The 18,760-nt window shown below is 30.9% G+C and overlaps 2 protein-coding genes and 2 pseudogenes across 3 annotated transcripts; all 4 read left to right on the top strand.

The window, feature by feature from the left end:
• The first annotated feature begins 800 nt into the window (after positions 1–800).
• LOC145584353 (cytochrome P450 83B1 pseudogene) lies at positions 801–2,075 on the top strand (annotated as a pseudogene).
• Positions 2,076–3,299: 1,224 nt separating this feature from the next.
• LOC145585436 (cytochrome P450 83B1-like) lies at positions 3,300–8,226 on the top strand. Its single transcript, XM_081642136.1, has 3 exons — positions 3,300–3,871; positions 7,213–7,531; positions 7,618–8,226. The coding sequence occupies exons 1-3, from the start codon at positions 3,300–3,302 to the stop codon at positions 8,224–8,226; spliced, it is 1,500 nt and encodes a 499-aa protein (XP_081498262.1).
• A 2,538-nt stretch (positions 8,227–10,764) lies between these two features.
• On the top strand, positions 10,765–12,679 carry LOC145585437 (cytochrome P450 83B1-like). Its single transcript, XM_081642137.1, has 3 exons — positions 10,765–11,341; positions 11,460–11,778; positions 11,933–12,679. The coding sequence occupies exons 1-3, from the start codon at positions 10,776–10,778 to the stop codon at positions 12,545–12,547; spliced, it is 1,500 nt and encodes a 499-aa protein (XP_081498263.1). The 5' UTR covers positions 10,765–10,775; the 3' UTR covers positions 12,548–12,679.
• Positions 12,680–14,050: 1,371 nt separating this feature from the next.
• Positions 14,051–17,741, top strand: LOC145585438 (6,7,8-trihydroxycoumarin synthase-like; annotated as a pseudogene). The gene is made up of 3 exons (XR_014100657.1): positions 14,051–14,671; positions 16,271–16,583; positions 16,934–17,741. The product of XR_014100657.1 is annotated as a 6,7,8-trihydroxycoumarin synthase-like (transcript).
• The last annotated feature ends 1,019 nt before the right edge of the window (positions 17,742–18,760 follow it).

An 18,760-nucleotide genomic window follows, 5' to 3' on the forward strand; every position in this document is an offset into this window, starting at 1 on the left:
GAAGAGAATGTTAGTGAGAAATAGCTCCGTAAAGCTCAAAAACCATACGAAAATAGCTATAGAATGAGGGTAAAATATGGATAAAACATGTATATCACAACTACACACTATCTTGAAATATTATTGGTTTTTGCTCGGTCGTCGGTCGCTATTGTTGAACAAAATTTCAATTACACTCTCTATAAGCTGAAATAATTCAATAAAATACAGCTAAGCAATGATTACTACACTATTTATTTACTGTATATAATTATGTGGGACGTACATCTCGATTCATAAAAATTCAAATTAAACGGCTAATTATGTATGTTTATAATTTAAACAAAATAAAACCCATCTTTGTCCTCTTATGATTATTTTTGAATTTGTTGACTAAAACATCAACACGTTAAAAAAATCTAAACTTATACGAATAAATAACAATAATAAAAATAAAAAGTCATATGCTACATGTCATAATAACATACCTAGAGATGTCAATTTAGATGTTTGAATTGGCTTCGGGTTTAGTGAGGGTCGAGTCAAGTCAATTTTTATAGTTGATTCATACTAAAATATTTTGTCGAATTAAAATATGAATAGAATATCTTTCGAATTGGGTCGGGTCAAGTGTGTTGTCATGTAACTCTAATATAATAGATTATCTTTTAAAGTTAATTTAATGAGTTAAATTACAATGTTAGAAGAAGACTATTCTTAATTTGGCGTACCTTTACTTTTCTGCTACTACAGTCTACAGAGTACATATTACATAATACACCCTAAGCCAAAAACCAAGGGAATCATATCATTCCTATAGCATGATACTACTACTCATTTTCCTAGCAACAATCTCTCTTATCTTTCTTCTTCGAAAGAATAGGAAGAATGAATCATTTAATCCTCCTCCGGGACCTAAAGGGCTTCCTATTATCGGAAACTTACACCAGTTCGACCCTTCAAAACCTCACATCTACTTTGCTAAGTTAGCAAAGATTTACGGTCCAATCTTGACTACACGATTTGGAAGTGCACCAGCTGTGGTGGTTCAATCAGCCAAGACGGCGAAAGAGGTCCTTCATACACAGGATCTTAACTTTTGTTACCGCCCATCATTGATCGCAACACAAAGACTAAGTTATAAAGGGTTAGACTTAGCTTTTGCCCAAAGTTATGGATACTTCAGAGAAATAAAGAAAATATGTGTTGTACATCTTCTTAGTTCGAAAAGAGTGGAATCTTTTACTCCGATTCGACAAGAAGAAGCCATGAGGATGGTAAACATGATTTCTACACAAATTTCTTCAGGTTTAGAAACTGTTAACTTGAGCGAGTTGTTAATGAGTTTTTCAAGCTCCAATATTTGCAGAATTGCTTTTGGCAAGAGGTATGTATTATTGCTTATAATTAGTAATGTCCTTTTGATTTGAAATTTGTTGAACTGTACAGAATCATCATGTCTACTACGACTAAACTAAGTTTACATAACCATATATTAGGGTACTTACTCCTCTGTTTTGCAAATTAAGTGGAATAATATAGTATGCGTTAAATTTTGACTAACCATGATGATATATACCTGAGCCAAAATATAGTCACGTGGAATTTGGTTAAAAAGAGAAGTGTCTCACTCGCACACAACAAAAAAAAAAAAAAAAAAAAAAAAAAAAAAAAAACCTCCTCAGTCTCGGTTTGTAGTTTCTGTTTGTGTTTTTTAAGATAGAAATGGGAGGAGAAAATAGATGAACTTCATTAAAAAAAGTGAAAAATACAATTATAGACAAAAGTTAAAGAGTGAAAATGAAAAAAAGTATAAGGCAGGTGTAAAGTTCAAGGGTAATTTAAAATCAATGAACAATTTTTTTTTTTCAAAAAAAAAAAAAAAAAGCTATAATGATCTTACATACCATCTAAAAATGGAAATAGGAACAAAATTTTGGATTTTCAAAATAGAAAACATGAACTATAATGTGAGACTAAGGGAGTACTAATAATTAAAATAAATAAGGGCAATTTGGTAATCTTATAATATGTCTATGTTTGTCAGATTCATCATCAACTCTCTAATTCAATGTTGTGCATGTCATGAAGAGTGAGGATATGGAGGGATGGTTAGTCCCTCCATTCCACCCCCCCCCCCCCCCAAAGTAATGGGAGTTCGACTCCTCACAGCTCTCCATTCTTGTGATATGATGGGTGGCCCTCTCTCGTAGTTTTTGGCTAAAAAAAAAAAATTATGCATGTCATTGACCCTAAGTCCTCAAATAATATATACAATACTTTGTAAATTTGTTAGGGTATAATATTTAAAAAAAATTACTTGTATCCCGACTTTTTTATGCTATTTTTTTAAAATGATGATAGTTACATTTAAAATGGTGTTTCGTACTGTGAAAATTTATAGAATAGAAGTATGAGGAATTGAGGATTGAGGATGATAGTGAATAAAACAAGATTATTACAATATCATAATGTAACGTTTAATTTAAATAACAATAATTACCAATGACCAAGCAAAAAATTGAATTTTATCTAATTAATAATCACAAAAAAAAATTGATTATAAATTCTTCTCAATTTACTACTTTAATATCAATGTTTATAATTTTTTTAACATATTAGTAATAAAAATACTATTAATTATTTATTGAAATATTTTCTGGACACGTTTCAATATATATATATATATTATTCATTCAATTTATATTTTTATCACATTATACAACTACAGTACCAAACAAAAAAAAAATCATTAATCCATTTAGGCTTATATCAATAATAATAATAATAAAAAACCCATACAGACTACTAATTAATTATCACCTATCATACCGGTCATTGTCCAAACAGTCGATCTCTTAGAAATTAATATAAATCAATGGACTACTAATTAATCTGCTATTTTTTTCGGACAATGAGAATTTCATATATAAAGAGCAAATTATACCTAAGAGAGCTAAAAGCCTAAAAGTAACTAAAAACAAGCTAACACACCAAACTAAACACACTAACATCAAACAAGCAACCTTGTGTAACGTGGATGAGGACCAAGATATGGATTTGTGATGAAGACCACCAATTGCATAACACCATTGACTTCAGAGCCGGTAAAACCAAGAGAGACTTACAAAACCTTCATCATGGACCAAGAATTGCCAACTTAACCGAAAGACTTGAGATGGGTCAAGTGATAAGAACTGAATCATTAATTTGCTATTTAAAATACATAGATAGTACGGAGTGTTGCATAGCCGCATAGGTAGTTGCAAGAAAAACCTTAAAACCGTACCATAAGCCAAAACCATTGAAATCCATATAACATGATAGTACTACTTATCTTCCTAGCAACAATCGGTCTTATCTACCTTGTTAGAAAACGAAGGAAGAATGAACCATTTAATCCTCCTCCTGGACCTAAAGGGCTTCCTATTATCGGAAACTTGCACCAATTCAACCCTTCAAAACCTCATATCTATTTTGCTAAGTTAGCAAAGATTTACGGTCCAATCTTGACTGCACGATTTGGAAGTACACCAGCTGTAGTGGTTCAATCAGCCAAGACGGCGAAAGAGGTCCTTCATACACAGGATCTTAACTTTTGTTCCCGTCCATCAACGATAGCAACACAAAGACTAAGTTATAAAGGGCTAGACATAACTTTTGCCCAAAGCTTTAGATACTTCAGAGAAATAAAGAAAATATGTGTTGTTCATCTCTTTAGTTCTAAAAGAGTGGATTCTTTTACTCCGATTCGACAAGAAGAAGTCTTGAGGATGGTAAACAAGATTTCTACTCAAATTTCTTCGTCTTCTGGTTTAGAAACTATTAACTTGAGCGAGTTGTTAATGAGTTTTGCAAGCTCTAATATTTGCAGAATTGCCTTTGGCAAGAGGTATGTATTAGTGAATTACTATTTGTAATTATGACCTGATTTAAATTTTATTAAACCGTAGTACTAAGAATGATCATTATGTCTACTACGACTAAATTAAGCTTACATAACTAGTACTGCAGTTACTCCTCTGTTTTGCAAATTAAGTGGAATATTCTCTGTTTTGCAATATTCATATACGATGTTTGACTATGTATACAAACAAGTAATAAAATGTTGAATCTTCTTTGGCAATAATTTCTAAGGACAAAAAAAAATTCTCATTTACACATTATATAAATTAATGATCCATTCAATCATCATTCCCATTAACTATGAATCTATGATAAAGAAACCCCTACGTCTTATTATCAATTACGAAGTAACTCTGAACCACTCAAAATATTGTCTAGTTCGTATAGGTGGATGTATCATGAGCATGATACATCTGTTCTAAAAAAAATAAAAAAAGAGAATATTACAGAATTGTAAGCAATGTATATCTAATCTCTTTCAAAAAAAAAAGTGTATATCTAAAGTGATAAAGACATATTATTAAAATATAATGAATACGATAATTTTTTAGTGTCTATTTTAAATAATTAAAATATAATTACTACTATGTATATTTTTTACCTCATATTTAATGTTTATTTTTATTTTTATTTTTTAAAAAAAACAGTTTCTCAGAAATAATCTCTCTCTAAATTATATTACCAGATTACAACTATAATGTACGATTTCATTTTCGAAATTCAAAATTTCATTTTTCAAAATTTGTCTTTGAATCATGCAAGTTAAATTTAAATAATATTCATTACAATATGTTATTATGATCTTTATTAGTATTAATAATATATAATGGTTTATATTTTAATTTTGTTATTATAATATATGAGTATGTGATAGAGTATATAAACCAATCTTGGGTTTTAACTTTTGAATCTCATCCACCCCTCCTTTCAAAGTGGAATATTAAATGCTCGGTATGGTGATGCCCATAATGTAAAATTAATAAATAATACTGTATACAATATTAATATTATAACAATTAAAAATACGCTAAAATTAATTTAAGAATAATGCTTTGTATATGTTAAAACAAAAATTTATGTGTCCCTGATAAAAGATTAACAAATATTACAAAAACATAGAAGAACTACATAATATAATAATAACAATTAATATATAAAGCTAAACTTTTAGCTAGGTCACGAGATAGCGACACTTGGCATTTCAACTTTTCGCCAAGTGTCGCGCCACGTAGGCATCTATTAATTATTAATATATGACACGTAGGATAATTTTAAACATGTTGGATGGATTTAGATAAATTTTGTTAGATAAAATTCCAATATTTTATATGTATAAACTAAATTATAAATTTCAAAAATTATTTTTATAAATTTAAGGACTATTTTTTTAATTATTATTATTTTTACAACGATCCAAAAAGGAGACTAGCTCCCAACTAACTCAAGACAACAACTGAATTTAAGGTGTATATATCACCTTTAAGATGTGAATTCAAATATCATGCAACAGTAGTATAAATTGTGCTTTTTAGGGTATATGTTTCCTCTGTTTTGTATGATTAAGGCACCCCTTGGACTCAATTAGCAACTTATTATTCAAGAATTCAAAGATCATCGCAACTGAATAGTAAACCTGTATGGTCGCACACTCGCATGTAGGTTCACCTATTACCTATATACTAGTATGTGCTTTCTCTTCTTCCCTTTTGAGAGTTATGCCTAGGCTCAAAGACCTGTAATGTTTTTGTTCGCCTAAAAGGGTAACCTTAGAAAGTTCTGCCTAAACCACCACATTAAATATAAATTACAAGTGTTGTTTGTGACTTAAAATGTAATTTGATTGAAACAATAGGTCTAATACAAAGTGCACTAGATTAATTAGAATACAATTGATTGTACATTTTCATGTTACAACTATAGTTATAGTTTGCATAATAAAATTTTCAAAATTTAAGAAACCTATTTACGATCTTTAATATAATTTAATATGCTTTTTAACTTTTATACTTTTAAAAAATCCAACATTTCTTATATACATTATAATCCCAGCTTATCATAAAAATATCAACCAATAACATTAAAATAAGTGTAACTCCAAATCGATTTCTTTTAATTGCTATGACCATGCTACTATTGTTAAACAAATTTTAAGGATATATTCTTTTAATCCCTCCCACACACAGTTTTATGAGTAGAAGTACTATTTTTTTTTTTTTTTTGAATTTATTAACAAGTTTGATTGTCAAGTGATTATTATTTTATGAGTAAAAAATTTGAATTACATAAATAGTTTTCTCATATAGAGTGTATATTATATTGTGCTATTATATAGATTAACACAAATTTTTATGTGTGGTTAGCCACACCAAGGGTTACTTATAAGTAACCTTTGTAAGTAACCCATGACCGACCGATTAACCCCTATAAGTAATTTCTAAACGACTGAATAACCCCTGAATAAGTAACCCCTGTAAAAAAGTACACCCTGATTGACTGAGTAGCCTCTGAATAAGTAACCCCTAGAAGTAACTCCGACTACATGTTGTGGCCAGTCACACAGAAAAAACACCTTTCAATCAATGGTATCTTATGTTAAAATATATCCTTAACAAAAAAGGATATACATCTTTTATATAACAATGTTTGTATCAATTTGGCATATAGATTTTAAAAAATTATCTTAAAATCAATAAATAACCCGAGCATTGCCGGGGGCACAAAACTAGTATGGGATAAAACAAAAGAATATAAAGGATATAATAAAATAATACAATAGATATACAAAATCAGAAGTACTCCCTCTGTCCCTAAATTTTTGCCCTATTTGACTATGCACAGTCTCCAAGACGTTTCTTAAAACGTCTATAACTTTATTTACATACATGTAAAAATTATGAAAATGTGATATTAATAAAATATGCAATGAGACGAATCTAACAAGACCACTCATGACTATATTATCTTTTATAGATTAACGGTAATTTATAGTAAAAGTTTTTAAAGTTTGACCCAAAAAATGGCAATGAGGCAAAAATAAAGGGATGGAAGGACCGAAGGAGTAATACTTAAAAAATAGTAGAGTGTCTAGACTCTACACCTTTTTTAGACATGTATTATAAACTAGGAGCAATTTTTAAACAAATTAAGTTTAGATCGGGGGAATTAAAGTGAAATGCTTTTATCTCATTCAACATCCCTAATAGCTTAGATTAAAATTTGGCTATGCAAAATAATACGTGGAGCACACACAAAAAAATTGCAAAGCATGAACACAAAAAGGAAAAAGTTGAACAAAGTACCTTATAGTTTGATTCAAATGTATCACAGGTACGGTGAAAATGAAGGGTCCAACAGAAGCAGATTTCACAACCTTCTGAATGATGCTCAGGCCATGTTTACAGCCTTCTTCTTTACGGATTATTTCCCTTCCATCGGCTGGCTCGATAAGCTAACCGGACAATCTTCAAGGCTTGAGAAGACGTTCAAAGATTTGGATGTGTTTTATGATGAAATTATTTACGACCATCTTGACCCGAATCGCCCTGTATCTGAGACAGAGGACATCATTGATGTTTTGCTACACCTTAGAAAAGAGCGTGCCTTTACTTTTGATCTGACTTTAGACCACATTAAAGGAGTTCTTATGGTAATTAATTAAGTTCCTGTCTTACAAATTTAATCTTTGTAATAAATTGTTTTTAAATTAAATGGTTCTGAATTTATGCTTCACAGAACATGTTTGTAGCAGGAACAGATACAAGCGCAGCCATGGTAGTTTGGGCTATGACAGAACTAATTAAGAACCCAACCGCGATGAAGAAAGTACAAAAAGAGCTTAGAGGTTTAGCAGGCAACAAGGGTTATGCATCAGCAGATGATCTGCCAAAGCTCGAGTATTTCAAAGCCGTGATCAAAGAAACGTTAAGGTTCCATCCAGCAGCTCCAGTGCTAATAGTCAGGGAAACGCTCGAAAAATGCACTATAGAAGGGTACGATATACTACCAAAGACCCTCGTCTTTGTAAATGTATGGACTATCGGAAGAGATCCTGAATATTGGAAGGACCCGGAAGTATTCATGCCCGAGAGGTTTATGGGAAGTTCAATCGATTACAAAGGGCAGGATTTCGAGTTTATTCCTTTTGGTGCTGGAAGAAAAATGTGTCCTGGAATGCTTCTTGGTGTTGCAAACTTTGAGCTAGCACTAGCCAACTTATTATTCTCATTTGACTGGGAATTACCTGATGGTATGAAAATGGAAGATATTGACACTGATACACTGCCTGGTGTAACTATGCACAAGAAAAATCCACTTTGCCTTGTGGCAAGGAAATATACATAGTTTATAATCTTTCTATAATCTTGATCTTAATGATTCATGTTCATCTTCTGAGAGTGATATATGTGTTACATGTTCCTCATCAATTATTTAAGTTATACATTGGTTGTGAATGTGTCACAACTTATTAATGATAACTTATATTGTAGGATTATTAACAATATGATGTACTGTTACGAATTATTAATTTACAAAATATAAGCACGTTTGCTGCACATGTAAAAAAAATAAAAGTAAAAAATTGATCAAATCTCTATTAATGATACTTTTTTTTTATTTTTTTTATTTAATTAAAAAAATACAAATTTTTATATGTATTCCGTCATTATAGGGGTTAGTTACTTCTTTAGTGATATGAGGATTACTCGATCAGTATTATATGGGTTAGTTCGTCAGTATTATAAAAGTTACTCATTCAGTGTTATAGGATTTATTGTTTTACAAGCGGTCACATGCACACAAGAAGGGTTGATGAATTAAAAATACGATATTTGTTAGTTCTTCCTTTGTTAAATATTAATTGCAAGATTTGCAACACATGTTTATTTTATATCTCACAAATAATACCCTTTTGTTGCAATTAATAGTTAACGGAGGAAGTATTTTTTTTTTTTTGAAGGAATTTGTTGTTTGTTGATGTATTTAAGTAACACTTGAGTTTATTAAAAAAATCAAATAATTTGAAAATTAATTTTTTCATTTGTCTGAGATTGAAATCACAAATTTAAGTATCATATCCATCAATCATTTTTACATCACAAAATTTTGTTTTATTTAAAAATAAGATTCATAAACTACATAAATTTTAATTGATTAAAATATAAAATTAATCAACAAATAAATGGAGAAATGTTTATAAGAAAGTTAATTTAATCATCTTAAGGAAATTCTGCAAAAAAAAAAAAAAAAAAAAAAAAAAAAAAAAAAAAAAAAAACACCTTTTATAATTAGTTTTTTGCAAAAACTACCTTATAAATTTTGTTTTTTTGCAATGACACACCTTAATCAAATTTTTTTACAATGTCACATCTTTGGCCAGAAAAGAGGGTTTAACCCTGTTTCCTGATGTCGACCCGACTACGTGCGAGGCACGTAACCTCTTAAAACCACTCTTCAACTACACCACCCACTAGAACGCCACCAGAGAGAGTGGTTTCGGTGGTGGTGGGGTGGGTACGGCGATTTCGATGGGGTGGGTAAGGCGATTTCAGTGGCATTCTGGTGGTTGGCGTAGTTGGAGATTGGTTTTAAGAGGTTTTGTGACTCACACGTGGTCAGGTCAACTTCGAAAAATAAGGTCAAATCCTCTTTTTCCGACGAAAGGTGTGTCATTGCAAAAAAAATTGATTAAGATGTGTCATTGCAAAAAAAAAAAATGATTAAGGTGTGTTATTACCAAAAAATAAAAATAAAATAAAATAAATTATAGGGTGGTTTCTGCATAAAATGTCTTATAAAGATGGTGTTTTTTTTTGCAAAATTTCCCTATCTTAAATAGAATTTGATAGATTTTTAGGATAAAATTCAATAACAATGCGAGCATGGGATATTATCGGGACACAAAACTAGTACTCCCTCCGTCCCTTTTTTACATTCCTATTTCTAAAATTACACGGGAATTAAGAAACTTGGAATAAAACAAAGAACAATAAAACAAAGTACAATAGGAATTACAAGACATTAACTGATGTCTTTGAATAAAACAAAGATTGAATAATATTTAATGATGCACATGTCATCAATCCTTTAAAAAGAAAAAGGACCAATAACATTTTTTGGTGAAAAATAAAAGGACCAATTATATTCATCTAAAGTGATGCACATGGATTCTGAATTTTTTAAAGGCATTAATAAGAGTGAGAATGAGAAAATAAGGGTGAGAAAATAAAAAAAAAGCATTAATTACAAAACAGAAAAATAGGGATAATTTGGAATATTTGGTAAAAAATTTACTTACTAAAAAAGAAAAGTAAGAATGTAATTTTAAAATACCCAATAAAAAAAGCAGGAATATAAATAAGGAACGGAGGGAGTATTTTTAAAAGTTTTTATAGACTACATGGCGGCGCTGCCATGACTATGCTTGTTAATCATCAACTCTCCAATATGCTTATATACTTCTTGTCTTCTTTCTAATCAATATGATTACGTTTCTTATTTTGATTACTTAAATAAGTTAAAATACAAAATTAGAAGAAGACTATTCTAAAATTTGTGCACCTTTACTTTTCAAGAAAACAAAGATAAAAACAATTAACTATGATGTACATCCAATATAATCTTAGTGCTTATCTACTATTTACCTCTGTTTATTTGGTTGACACATATTCCTTTAAGAAAATTTGGTTTTAATTGACAAGTTTTCTTTTTGGATAAATTTATACCTTACTTTTACTAGTATACCCGATCCACTTGTTTTAAATATTCTCTCTCATCCTCTTAATATATGTGTCTAAATTAAATGGTCAACTAAATAGAAACGAAAAAGTATTATATATAGAGTGTGCAAATACAAAGTACACCATAAGCCAAAACCAAGGAGATCATTTATCATGATACTACCACTCATCTTCCTAGCAACAATCTCTCTTATCTTTCTTATTCGAAAACGAAGGAATAATGAACCATTTAATCCTCCTCCTGGACCTAAAGGGCTTCCGATTATCGGAAACTTACACCAATTCGACCCTTCAAAACCTCACATCTACTTTGCTAAGCTAGCAAAGATTTACGGTCCAATCTTGTCTACACGATTCGGAAGTGCACCGGCTGTGGTGGTTCAATCAGCCAAGACAGCGAAAGAGGTCCTTCATACACAGGATCTTAACTTTTGTTACCGCCCATCAATGATTGCAACACAAAGACTAAGTTATAAAGGGTTAGACTTAGCTTTTGCCCATAGTTATGCATACTTCAGAGAAATAAAGAAAATATGTGTTGTACATCTTCTTAGTTCTAAAAGAGTGGAGTCTTTTACTCCGATTCGACAAGAGGAAGTCTTGAGGATGGTAAACAAGATTTCTACTCAAATTTCTTCAGGTTTAGAAACTGTAAACTTGAGTGAGTTGCTAATGAGTTTTGCATGCTCCAATATTTGCAGAATTGCTTTTGGCAAGAGGTACGTTTTAGAGGTACATTTGAATTTGTCAAAATGTTTTAGAATTAAAATCATATCTAATTAAGTAGCCCCTCTGCTTGCTTCATTGTGTCATATAACTATATCAAGTTTATCACAGATACGATGAAAATGAAGGGTCCAACAGGAGCAGATTTCAAGACCTTCTAAAGGATGTTCAGGCCATGTTCGCGGCCTTCTTCTTTAAAGATTATTTTCCTTTCATCGGCTGGCTTGATAAGCTAACCGGTGAATCATCGAGGCTTGAGAAGACGTTCAAAGATTTGGATGTGTTTTATGATGAAATCATTAGCGACCATCTTGACCCGAATCGACCTAAATCTGAGGCAGAGGACTTGATTGATGTTTTATTACACCTTAGAAAAGAGCGTGCTTTTACCTTTGATCTGACTTTAGACCACATCAAAGGAGTTCTTATGGTAATTAAGTTCTTGTCTTACAATATTTTTTTGTTAAATGACAGAGTCTAATGACGATTTATGTTAGCAGATCCCAAATTAATTTGAGACTTAAGGCTTTGTTGTTGTTGTTGTACAGTTTTAAACTGACTGGTTCAGAAAATGTGTTACACAGAATATGTTCGTAGGAGGGTCAGATACAAACTCAGCAATGGTAGTTTGGGCGATGACAGAACTAATTAAGAGCCCAACCGCGATGAAGAAAGTACAAAAAGAAATTCGGGATTCAGCAAGAAACAAGGATTATATATCAACAGATGATCTGCCAAAGCTCGAGTATTTTAAAGCTGTGGTGAAAGAAACATTAAGGCTTCGTCCTCCAGTTCCAATGCTAATAGTCAGGGAAACACTCGAAAAATGCACTATAGAAGGGTACGACATACTACCAAAAACCCTCGTGTTTGTTAATGTATGGACTATTGGAAGAGATCCTGAATATTGGAAGAACCCAGAGAAATTTATGCCGGAGAGGTTTATGGGAAGTTTAATTGATTATAAAGGACAGAATTTCGAGTTTATTCCTTTTAGTGCTGGGAGAAGAATGTGCCCCGGAATTTTTCTTGCTGTTGCAAACTTTGAGCTAGCACTAGCCAACTTATTGTTCTCTTTTGACTGGGAATTGCCTGCGGGTATGGAAATTGAAGATATTGACACTGATACACTTCCTGGTTTGACTATGAATAAGAAAAATCCACTTTGCCTTGTGGCAAGGAAATATACTAGTAACTAATAATTTTTCTATCTTAATGATTTTACATTTGTCTTTTGAGATTTAGAGAATGAATGAGAATGTGTGTTAAATGTCCCTTATCAATAATTTCATTTATACATACGTATGTATGTGTGTCACGTAAATTATTAATGATAGTTCGAGTTTGATGTCTGATTAGTTTGGGTTAGTGGAGTCTTAGATTGGTAGTGAGTTATGCATGACTTGTTGATCATGAGATAATGTCTATCCTATTTTGAGCTTAATGAGCTATCTCTGCGTTGTAACATGGACCGAATGAATCAATGTCAGAGGTGGGGCTATTAATACTAACACTGAATGACCTTGTGCGATCGACCATCCTACATATGTTCAAAATCATCCCTGATCAATGTTTAATGATTTTTATTCTCTTCCTCTTTTCTCCTTTATACTCCTATTTTTTAGCTCAACACAATTTACTTTGTGAGTTAATACTCTTTAGATTTAGACAAATGCTCTGTCCCACATTTGGTTAGAGAGTATTCCGAGTGACAATATTATGGAATCATGTGAATGTTAGCTATTTTAGTTAGGAAAATGATAAACATACAACCCTAAGGGAGTAAGGGATACACATAAGATACCAAAAAAATACGAGAAATAGGAATAATTTGACAATTAATTACACAGATCTGCACGTGACTTTTTTTGGTGAAAAAAAAAAACTTAAATTAATGGAGTACCACTTTAATATAAAAAATGTATATGATGCTTATATATAGGCTACTTATAACGATACCCTTTTAATTATTAAAGATTTGAATAGCTTTACTCGCTAATAAAAGAAATTTGAAGTTGAATTGCGTGTACGCGCATTATTACTTTTTTTACCTCTCTATATAAAAAGATTACAAACTCGTTATATAATAAAACTAATTAGCAATATTTTGATTGACAACTTCATAAGTTTTAGCATTAGATAGGTAAGACTTTGTTCACTTCACCTTATATTAGCTTAACTGGAATTATTTTTACTGAGCTAAAATAGTTTTTGTTGAATTTAAATTAATTTTACATATTCTCTATTCTTTTTTCTAAACTAAGATTAATTTTACTAAACTAAAATTAATTTCATTGAATTAAAATTATTTTTACATATTCTCTATTCTTTTTTTTTTTAAAACACAGATTCTCTATTATATTTCATCTTTAAGTTACTAATTCGTAATTTTTACTGAATTGAAATTGATTTTACTGAACTAAACTTATATTTATTAAATATATTTTTTTTAAAGCTAAAATAATACTATGTGTTTTCGTTCTTTCAGACTTTCACGATCATACCTATACTAGATTAGTTTTGATAATGTCGTACAACATCAAGGTATCACGTGGATAAAAGATGGCCAGTCACTTTTCATGTAACGCAACTTGTAATATATTGTGATATGGAGATTGCAGAAGGGAAAATTTTGTTCTCAATATTGATCATAAACTTTAGTCTATTGTCTATATATAATTAGTATGGTGTTACAACAACTAACAAAAATATACGCATATCAAATCAATTAACCCTAAGTTTTACAACAAAATCATGTTGATAATAATCTCTTTTCTGGCAATTTTATCCCTAGTAGTACTTTTCCTTCTTCCAAACCGCAGAAAAAATGAGACATTTCATCCACCTCCGGGGCCTAAAGGGATCCCCTTCATTGGAAACCTACACCAATTCGACACCTCAAAACCACATGTCTACTTTGCCGAGCTAGCCAAGACCTACGGCCCGATCTTGAGCTTACGATTTGGACGTGTACCCGTCATTGTGGTGCAATCAGCCAAGTTAGCAAGGGAGGTCTTACACACACAAGACCTTAACTTTTGTAGTAGACCGTCTATGGTTGGAATTCAAAGGTTAAGTTATAATGGATTAGACATAGCTTTTGCCCCTTATAATGAGTATCAAATAAAAATTAAAAAGATTAGTATTGTTCATCTTCTTAGCTCTAAAAGAGTTCAATCTTTTGCTCCAATTCGCCAAGAAGAAGTATCGAGGATGATCGAAAAAATTTCATCCCTCTCCGAAGCTTCAGAAATCGTAAATTTGACTGAGTTCCTAGCGAACTTTGCAAGATTAAATGTATGCAGGACTGCATTTGGCAAGAGGTATTACATTAAACTCTAATAATTATTCGGGTTTTTATAATCATAGCTTTGAAATATTTGTGTACAAAATTTATACTGTAACACTTTATGTTAAAAACTAACGACTTGAAGTCATATTACTCATCATATAGTACATGCTACTTTTTGTGTACTATGTGAGTACCATTAATTCATATCAGTGGGAGTCTTGAGATCGATTATGTATGATTTCTAAACTATCTAACTAACGTGTTAGGTGTAAGATTAGAAAACTGTAGGATCGAACATGTATTGAGGACTTGAGATAAGCTTATCCTATTGTAATCCACACAAAAGATAGTACTCCGTACAAGAAGGTGACGATAAATAAAATAAAAGGCAGAGTCTAGGCATTGTTCAAGACGTGATTATAGGCTGGGCTTGACAATAAAAGTATCCATTTATTTTCAAGGAGTCAAATTGGACTAAGACCTTGTTTAGTTCACCTTATTTTTACTTATTTCAGAAAAAAATAAGTTTAGATCTGATCAGATAAAAAAAAATAAGTTCAGATCAAATCAGATCAGAAAAAATAAGTTTAGATCATATCATCGTTTTATATGCAGTTTTTTATCACTAAATATCTTTAATTTCGTAATAAAAAAATTATGAAAATCACATATTAATAAAATACACATTATTACAAAACTAACAAGACCCTAATTGATATATTTTTTCCGTATAGATTACCGTATATTTAAGGTCAAAGTTTGGTCAAATCTGACATTCAGATCAGATCAGACCAGATCAGATAAGTTCAAATAAGCAAAATTAAGGCGAACCAAACAAGACCTTAAATGCACCTTTATAACTCACTAAATAACCAAGATAAGTTTGGTCAAGTGGAAAAGATTACACCTTCCAACTTCAAGGTAAGGGGGTTCAATTCTCACTAGAGATATTTTGAAGGGGGAACCCTTACCCTTTCACCCTCACTGTCAAAGTGTTTAATTCATGAATATCAAACGAAAAAAACCGTGAGAATTAAAGTCTTGTCAGGGTTTTTCTCCTTATCGAAAAAAAGTACTCACTGAATTATTTTTTATCATTATACACTTTAATTATCTGCGTACAATTTAACTATATTAATGGGCTTGGGCGACATTCCGAGTAAAACCAAATATAAAATCCATATATTCCTTTATCATTATACACTTTTTTTTTTTTTTTTTTTTACAACATATAATTTGACATGAATCAATATAGTTACATGTCTAGTAGATTAACGGGTCGGTTCAATTCAGATTATATATAAACATAATGTCATTACAATGACATGTGATAATTGGGTCAAATCTGGTCAATTGACTTCCATTTGAATCTGGTTTAGTTTTCTCTCAATACTTTAGTTTTGGATTCAGGTTGAGTTAGAAATTGACAAAGTCTGTAGCATAAATTCTAAATGCATATGGATGACATGATATGGATTGAGACTCGATACAAGGAGAATCCGAGAATGTCAACTCATAAACTTGTCTAGGAACTTTGTATCAAAACCAAGTAGTAGTTGGTCTACTAGTAAAATTAAAATTGTACTAGAGTAAACATAGATTTAGTTCAAATTTGTATCTTTCAATTCAGGTACGAGGATGATGAAAGGTCAAGTAGCAGATTTCACAAGCTAATAAGAGAAGCAGAAGCCATGTTTACAAGCTTCTTCTTTAGTGATTATTTTCCTTCTATTATAGGGTGGCTAGATAAGCTAACGGGAAAGTTCTCTAGACTTGAGAAGACATTTAAGGATTTAGATGCATTCTTTGAAGAAATCATTAATGATCATCTTGACCCAAACAAGACTAAATCCGAGGGAGAAGATATCGTTGATGTTCTACTCCAACTCATGAATGAACGCTCATTCGAGCTCACATTAGACCACATCAAAGCAGTTTTAATGGTAATTATTTCATCTTGTACTTCATATTCTAGTCGTCTTTGGCATGAATACACCCTCAAACGTATTTTTCTTTTGTCTTTATAAATTTCATTGACATTTACGGCTTTAAAGTTAGTGATAAAACACATAATAGACAATGGAGATCCATAACTATAGTTTCTAGTATGAGACTCTCATAATAAAATTACTTATTATTCTAACATTAATGTTCTTGTCTTGTCAAAAAACATTAATGTTGTTAGTTTACATCTTCTAAAAAACACTATTTTTTTTTTTTTTTTTTTTGGTTACATGCATTCTTATGAAATCACTCTAATGGTGGCAACTTGCTAAATTAAACCTTTTTGCAGGTCATATTAATAGCAGGAACGGATACAAGTGCAGCCATGGTAATTTGGGCAATGGCAGAGCTAATGAAGAATCCTATTTCAATGAAAAAGGTACAAGAAGAGCTTCATAATGTCATGCAACACAAGGGATGCATCAATAATAGTGACCTCGTAGGACTTGAATACTTCAAGGCAGTAATGAAAGAAACATTTAGACTACAACCAGCAACACCATTGCTAGTTGTGCATGAAAAGCACAATTGAAGGATATGATATATTACCTAAAACTTTGGTGTATGTGAATGCATGGGCTATTGGAAGAGATCCCGAAATTTGGTCAGACCCGGAAAAATTCATGCCAGAAAGGTTTTTGGGAAGTTCAATTGATTTCAAAGGATATGACTTTGAACTAATCCCATTTGGTGCGGGAAGAAGGATATGCCCCGGAATTCATCTTGGTGTAGCTAACATGGAATTAGCACTTGCAAATTTGTTGTACTATTTTGATTGGGAATTGCCTAGTGGTGTTAAGAAGGAAGACATCGACAATGATACGTTCCCAGGCATTACCATGCATAAGAAAAATCCATTATGCCTTTTGGCGAAAAAAATTAATAAAATTTAAAACTAATTTATTAGTATGCATGGAGTATTATTGTAGGATGACTTTTGAGTGTCCATAATAAAATTGTGGCCTTTGTATTATATCAAATCACAATTATTTATTTCTTTAGATTAATGTAAACCGTTGATGAAATTGACTTTTAATTTGATTTTATTTTTGAAAATCATTGAAAAAAAAAATTCAATGTCATTCACGACATTCGGTTTTCAATTTTTCACAGATTAGTTTTAAAAATAAACTAATTATCTTGCCATTTTGGCAGAAGTATATGTCATCTTCTTGTTCAACTAGTGTTAATTCTCTCTTTTTGTTAAGCTTTTGTGCAGTAAAATTGTTTTTGTAAAACTGTTTTCGGTTTTTTTTTTTTTTCCTAATTCATAAATATGTATGTTTGATGCAATGTTTAAATTAGTGTAAAAACTCTGTAACATGAGCTTTGAGGTTTTGATTGTCGGACATTAATCTGCTTTGCCTTCCGCATGCTCCTCATCTGTTACTTTTTCCATCAAAATAGAATATTGTTGTCCTTTCACTTTTTGAAAAATCTATGCTTATATAATTTAATTAATGGGGATGAGGATTGGATTGAATTGAAGCAACACAATTAAGAAGAATGAAAGCAAACGACATTGAGCAAGGAAAGAAAAAAGAATCTCTAAAAAATAAAAAATAAAATGAAAATCGAATGCTAGTGGGATAGAACATGGGAGAAAGCAGAAGTCAATTTATCAAAGGTTCACATTAGTCAAAAGAAATAAATGGATCTGATTTGATCTAATACAATAAAACTGTCCTTAAAAAAAAAAAAAAAAAAAAAAAAAAAAAAATCTAATTGTTTGGCATTGTTGTGTTTTTTCAGTTTTTGGTTTTTGTTTTTCAAAACCATAAGATATAAGTCATATAATGATCAAAAATTAGTTAAACTTATTAAAATCATGGTAATTTTGAAAAATTACAACAAAAAAGTAAAAACACTTTTTTCTGGTTTCATGTTTTTGGTTTTTAGTTTTCAAAAAAACTGAAAACAAAAAACGATGCCAAACAAAATCTTTTTAATTTAATTTTGTTTTCTTGTATATATATTTACGCATGCATCGTGTGCATCTATAACAAGAAGTATATCTAATTTCTTTCATTTTCTTTTAAATGCAACACACTTTCTTGACATGCATTTTAAGAGATTAAGCAATGTGACCGACAAATTAATCAAAATCATTTATATA

Source organism: Chenopodium album, chromosome 16 (assembly GCF_948465745.1).
Source record: "Chenopodium album chromosome 16, dcCheAlbu1.1, whole genome shotgun sequence".
Taxonomy (NCBI): Eukaryota; Viridiplantae; Streptophyta; class Magnoliopsida; order Caryophyllales; family Amaranthaceae; genus Chenopodium; species Chenopodium album.